Below are 6,778 nucleotides of genomic sequence, written 5' to 3'. Positions count from 1 at the left end.
AATTAAAAATTTAGTTTTTACTCAAGTAACACACAATATAAAAAAAAGTCAAGATAAGCAAAAGAAAGCATATGACACACGTCATTCTAATAAACTAACATTTAAAGTTGGTAGCTTAGTATTGTTGCGTGATTGTCTCAGAGATGATCGAAAAGGTGGATGGTCTAAAGCTCCTTTTGCTGGACCTTACACAATTTGGAAAATTCAAAAAAACAAAAACTGTATTTTAAAAACAATGAAAGGAAAATTAATTAAAAAGCAACACTCTATTTCAAATTTAAAACATTATTCGTCTAAAATTGTGCCTATGTATTTTTAATCTTTTTTAACTTCTATTCCAACAATATATCAGAAGCCTTGCGTTAAATTTTCACGCTTTTTTACCTAATAAACAAAATTTTATTGATATTTACAGAAAAAAAAAACAAAAAAAATTGAAAACTGAGAATGTCTGTAAACAGCACAAAAAGATTCAAAATATTTTCAAAATTGTATGGTGTATAGAAAATAAAAATATTAACATTCAGTGAAATTTTCATGCATCTACAGTTATTCGTTTTTGAATAACAATAAAATAACAAAACTGCTAGGTACATGAGAAATCGATTGAATATTCAATATTGTAAAAATATGAATAACAAACATTCATAACAATTTAATTTAAAATGCTTGTAGACATTTTTTTTTTTGATAAAGGTAAGCAACCTTATGATGAATCTTGAATTACATTTTCAAATCTTTTGGTAATAAAAACAAATCCTGAATAGGGAATCAATTTTAAAAACAAATAGTGAATACAGTGTTGTTTTAATTTGAATTAATTGATAGGTAACACGTAATATTTTAATGCGAGAATTCGTCAATTCTCATTACAGAATATAAAACCTTGGAGAGGCAGTTAAAATGTTTTCGTCTTATTCCATATCCATATTATGCAATAATCAATTGATAAGTAGGTATATATGACCGTGTAGGCTACGATATTAGATAAAAAACTTATGCTACTATTAACTTATATTATATTATAGGGAAAAAATATGGTCATTGATATCTATACTTAAATATTAATAAAATAAATAAATATTAGGTTTCAGTTAATTAATAAAGAGTTGATACAAATTAATTAAATTTAAATTTACATTTTTAGTGTGAAATATTTACGGATTTAAGTTTATTACCAATAATGTATTATTAATACAGTACATTATATTATGTAGCATGTAAACTGAATACAGTAATTTATTATTTATTACTTATACATTTATTACTGTCTTGTACAATTGTTGACTATTAAATTACTAGTTTTATTATATATTACTAAAAAAAAAAAATAATATGTAAAATGTTGAATTAAATTAGATTAAATTGAAATATTACAAATAATATTACATTACAATATGGCCTACGACATATATTATATTTATATTTTATATAGTCTGTGCTTGTGCGATAAGTTGTAGGTATAACTGTAATCTGTATATGATACCTAATCGTTTTACTGTTTTAGATAGATTAACTATATTATTATTCATATCGTTACTACATTTTATCGGCTCTAATAAAAAGAAAAGTGAAAAAAATATAGTGTCGGTATTGTGCAGTTCTACAATGTCTGGAATATTAAGCTGATTTTAAAGAGTTTTTGATGTGAAAACAATATCTTAAGTGGCGTTCAGATTTTTCCGCTTAGACAGTGAAATTTTTCTAGTGTTATTCGAGCGTTACCCTTTTCGCGTAACGTTAGCGTTTTTTGCTATAATACATAATACTAACACAATAAAACAGACGCGAGAGCATCACATTAGTTCATCGTTGACATCAAACGTGAACAGGTAACTTAAAATGTATTATATACAATATACATACAATATTAGTAATATTATGCGCAATAGTTATATGTATTAAGGTACGCACACACTGCTGCGGTAGACGGTACGGTAACGATACGGTAAACAATATTTTATTTGTGCGGTAATCTTTACCGTCGGAGCTTGCACACTGATCCGGTAACGATATGAGTTACCGGACGGTAAAATATCGTACCGGAACGTTTTTCGTTACAACTAGCACACACTGCTGCGGTAATGCGGTACGATATATCTGACACACATACAGGAATTTTGTGGTTTATACCCTCTCAATTTATTTTCAAAAATATTTTTTTTTCGACAGTTATGTAAAATTAATACGAATATTTTTGTTATAAACCCTTCCCTTCCCACAAGACGATAATTTCTTTATAAATGAGCCTATAATACAAGTCATAATATGTGTAGGTACCTAATGTCTTCATTTTCTTATTATTAATTGTAAAGAAACTCTATATCAAAAAATTATAATAAATTAATAATATTAGATGTCAATGTAAGAATCCCCGAAAATTAATTGTATTTTTGCTGTCAATATTTTTAGTTTGTCTTACAATTTTGATAAAGTGCTCTTTTTTATTGTATTTAAAACAAACAGAACTTTTTAAAAATATTTAAATACATAATTACTAATCGTTTAGCACAATATTAGGTAAATAATCATTTATCAGTGATTAATTCCCACTACTTATATTAGCCGATTGACTATTAAGGTTACATAAATATACATCTGCATGGCGATATATTATCTTTATCTTTGACCCGGTTCTTATAGTGTAATGTAATGAAACCCTGCAGTAGGTACTACAGTGGTGTTCTGGGCTTCGTATGCGATACTTGTGTAATAATACGTCTTGTCACTTGTGCCAAAGTTATATATTATTATTAAAATATAATATAAAATATACATTTATGATGACGTATCAGACTCCAGTTCGTCAGATGAAGAATTTTTAGCTTTAACAGCTTTATTGGAAAATGGTGATACTTCGTAAGTCATTTTAATAAGATATTTCGTATAATGTTGGTACTTATTATATAACTATAATAATTAAATATAATTCAGTTCTATGGGTGATAAAAGATTATGGGTCCATCAAATAAATGTAGAGCGAAAAACGTACGGTCACACACTGCTGCCCCAACTCAGAAAAGACCCTAAACGGTTATACTTGTATTTTCGCATGAATAGCGAATGTTTTGACCAATTGCTTAGTTTTATATACAAGGATATCGAGAAACAGCTAACTACTTTTAGAAAACCAATATCTCTAGAAGAACGCCTAGTTGTAGCTCTCAGGTAATGTAAAACAATATGTGCCTCAAACAATAACAAGTTGGGTTGGCCAATGGCCTTAAAGAACCATAGAATAGTATTTAACCAGCAACCACTCATTCATACATTTTAAATTAAGCATTTTTTTTAACTTGTTGATAATCTAGGACGTAATGTCGTAATATATAGTTTATGTCCCTCGGTCGTTATAAACTTTAAAAACTCATGGTTGATTCTTACTAGATATAATATAATCGGTGATAATTTTGTACTTTTAACTTCTTGTATTTATAAGGTATATTTTATATTGAATTACTTAAATATCTATTACCTAATGTATCTATATTCTATATAAGTATACATAATAAAACTTAACTGATATATATATATATATATATTAAACTAGACTGAAAATAGCATTCTTATCTAACATACCTATATTATAATTCTTAATATAGATAAGTTCCAAAATAAATCGATATTTACGATAACATCATTAATAATTATAGTATAGGTAGGTATGTAAGCTTACGTCATTATAATATTAAGTTATAAAATTACATTTAAGATAATTTTCTGAAATAATGAACTTAAACCGTACACGTAAGATTTAAAGATTGTATTTTAATGATTATGATTAATTATTAGTTATGAATTAGGTGTACTGTTTTAAATTTTAATAAGGAATTATTATCATTATAATATATTTTTGTTTAAATTTAAATAAATATATCTTCTTACAGTTAATTGTACAATAATTGTATTATAAACTTTTTAGTTTAACTTACTCTAAACTAGGTATCTAATATTCATTAAAAGGTAATTCTTTGGTGAAGTCTACGGGCTCTTCTTGGTAGACTTCCTCTTCACAATGCGATAACTGTGATTTTGGGGAGGGAGACCTGTCGTGAGTTTCCAATCCGTTACTATTACTACAAGAAGGGTATAGCTGTTCACAGTATGACGTATTATAACCGGGACCTGTATTGATGGCTTCATTCTGTGTCATATAATTCGAACGGTTACTTACGTTTGTACGAGTTGACTCTTTATATGTAATAGTGGTATTTATCTTCTCTAATTCATCAAGTTCTTCAAATTCTGCATCTGCTATCAACTGTCCAATTTTCATTTTTAGTAGCACTTGTCTTTTCGAGGAAAGTGTGCTTACTGTTTTCGCCCATCCCATAAAAGTATGTTCAACCGCGGTCATTGAACGTTTGTTCTCATTTTTTTCTCTGAAGTAATTTATTACTTTTTGAATACCCATATCTGTGTCCACGTTTTCTTCAATTGTGCATCTTTTTCTTTTTGAGGTATTTCGTACTTGCGCAACAACTGATTTTTCTCTACCGATATTCTCATCTTCTATTTCTTGACTGAACTCTGGTCCTGGTTGAGGTGTAAGGACGTTAGAAACAGATTCTTCTTGTCCAGGAATATTAGAAAGGGTGCTGTAATATTTATTAAAATTATTATATTTCTCATTTTCTATTTAAATAATAAAATTAGCAATCATATTATTACCTAGCTAATTGTAAATACGGCTTTAAAAATTCCATCTGGGTAGCCCATTGCCACTTTTTGTAGTTGGCTAAACTTTTATTGATTACCTCATTTGCACCTTGACCAGTTCTTGTTTTATTTGCTCGCAAATATTTTTGATAATTGTCTCTTAAATTGCGCCACCGTTTGTATAGAATTGCTCCTAATCAAATGTTATGTGAATAATTAAAGTGTTTTTTTTTTGTGTTTATTAATAATTATTAAAAAATCAATAAATTACAATAAACGAATGTTAATTTATGTATAGGTAGTTAAATGTTTATTCCTACTTAAGCTATACAAATTCATAAAAATAAATAATTTATACATTTAAATTTTTATTACACTCATATAGGTATTTAACTTATTTTATTTCCAAAATTTTAGTAGACATTATAATAATTATAACACCCCAAACCCAAAATCAATTAAAAAATTAAAAAATATGGAACTCGTTCCCTATAGTACGTTTCGGATGCAGGTACCTCGTTATTGTGTAGATCAATGTAATTGATGTGTTATATTCGAATTTATTATTAAATCATTGAATAGGTACCTACAAAAAACTTTTTGAGTTAAAACAGTATATTATATCCTCCAAAACAAAAAAAAATAATTGACTTAACTTTTTTTCTGATTAAATTATTAGGTTTTTAGCTACAGGAGATTCATACAAAACAATTGGCTATAGTTTTCGAATGGGGTTTTCAACTGTTAGTAATATTATTAAGGAAGTATGTGAAGTTATAAATCGAAAAATAATAAACATATATTTACCTGAACCAACACAATCAACGTGGTTACAGTCAGCAGAAACATTTTTATCGAAGTGGAATTTTCCAAATGCCATCGGTAGCATCGATGGTAAACATGTTACCATAAAATGTCCTAATAATACCGGTTCAAGACACTTCTGTTACCTAAAAAAATTTTCAGTCGTCCTCATGGCCATTGTGGATGCAGATTATAAGTTTGTTTGTGTAGATATAGGTGGATATGGCCGTAATAGTGACGGAGGAATTTTTGAAGCATCAATTATGGGACAACGTTTTCAAAATAAAACAATAAATGTACCCGTCGACCAACCATTACCTAATCAACAGGAACCAACACCATATGTACTATTGGGAGACGAAGCTTTTCCATTGAAACCATACTTAATGAGGCCATTTCCCTACCGTCAGTCAAGGCAAGAACATACGAAAGATTTGTTTAACTACAGATTATGCCGTGCTAGACGCGTCGTAGAAAAAGCATTTGGGATTTTGTCTAAAAAATTTAGAATTTACTCCAGACCATTGGAAATGAACATAGATACAGTAAATACTGTTGTACTGGCTACATGTATTTTGCACAATTTTTTAAGAGTTAATACACCAGGCGATACAAATTATTTTGAATATATTGAACAAGAACAACAACCGGACTTGAATGAATTAGAGAGTTTAATAAACGATCCCAGAAGAGGATCCAATGAGGCTTTTGAAGTGAGAAATAAATTTATAAACTAATTTATTCAAAATTAATTGTAAGTGCAATGTTTGTAAACATTATTTTTGCAGTTTAGTTGAATATTACATTACAATATTATTATATTTATGAATAAAAGTATGTTATAAAATATTATAATATATATAAATCAATATTGTGTATTATTTTGTATTGTCATAACTCTTAATCCAAATACAATTTTATGATTTTTTATAATACCTATATGTCTAAGATTCCCATTCAAAATAATTGATTTTTCTTATGATAGGTACCTATTCATTTTATGTTCAACATTATGAAACTGTTTTATTAATTTAGTTAATACTTTTAAAATTAATGAATAGGTATATTATGTTATCATGATTTCTTAATTATATATAGCTTTTAAAATAATTTAGGTACTACATTGGTTAAGTTAGGTACAATTATAAGTGAATATTATGAATTTAAAATGGTTCGTTGTTCTATATTTAACATTGCAGATAAGTATTAAGTTTATTCTTCATAAAAATTTCACTAGATTAACTCAAAATCTAAATATATTTTAATAGTTTAATTGAATCATTAATCAATTCTACGACAGTTATTTCTTATGAAA

General features: G+C 27.4%; 2 protein-coding genes across 2 annotated transcripts in view; one reads left to right on the top strand and one right to left on the bottom strand.

The window, feature by feature from the left end:
• Positions 1-3,906: 3,906 nt before the first annotated feature.
• LOC100575712 overlaps positions 3,907-6,778 on the bottom strand; it is a 5,161-nt gene continuing 2,289 nt past the window's right edge. The window contains exons 2-3 of the mRNA XM_029492647.1: positions 4,672-4,852; positions 3,907-4,598 (exon numbers count right to left, since the gene is read on the bottom strand). Of these exons, the coding sequence (XP_029348507.1) occupies positions 3,947-4,598; positions 4,672-4,706 (687 nt within the window). The 5' untranslated portion in view covers positions 4,707-4,852 and the 3' untranslated portion in view covers positions 3,907-3,946. The remainder of the gene's footprint in view (positions 4,599-4,671; positions 4,853-6,778) is intronic.
• On the top strand, positions 5,634-6,200 carry LOC103308189 (protein ALP1-like). Its single transcript, XM_008181155.1, has one exon. It carries the CDS (start codon positions 5,634-5,636, stop codon positions 6,198-6,200), a length of 567 nt encoding a protein of 188 aa, XP_008179377.1.

This window comes from Acyrthosiphon pisum, unplaced genomic scaffold (assembly GCF_005508785.2).
Source record: "Acyrthosiphon pisum isolate AL4f unplaced genomic scaffold, pea_aphid_22Mar2018_4r6ur Scaffold_32;HRSCAF=206, whole genome shotgun sequence".
Taxonomy (NCBI): domain Eukaryota; kingdom Metazoa; phylum Arthropoda; class Insecta; order Hemiptera; family Aphididae; genus Acyrthosiphon; species Acyrthosiphon pisum.
This window is presented reverse-complemented; position numbering and strand designations above follow the sequence as displayed.

Excerpts from the sequence above, each read along its gene's own strand:
- LOC103308189 (XM_008181155.1), top strand. The coding sequence starts at position 5,634 with ATGGCCATTGTGGATGCAGATTATAAGTTTGTTTGTGTAGATATAGGT.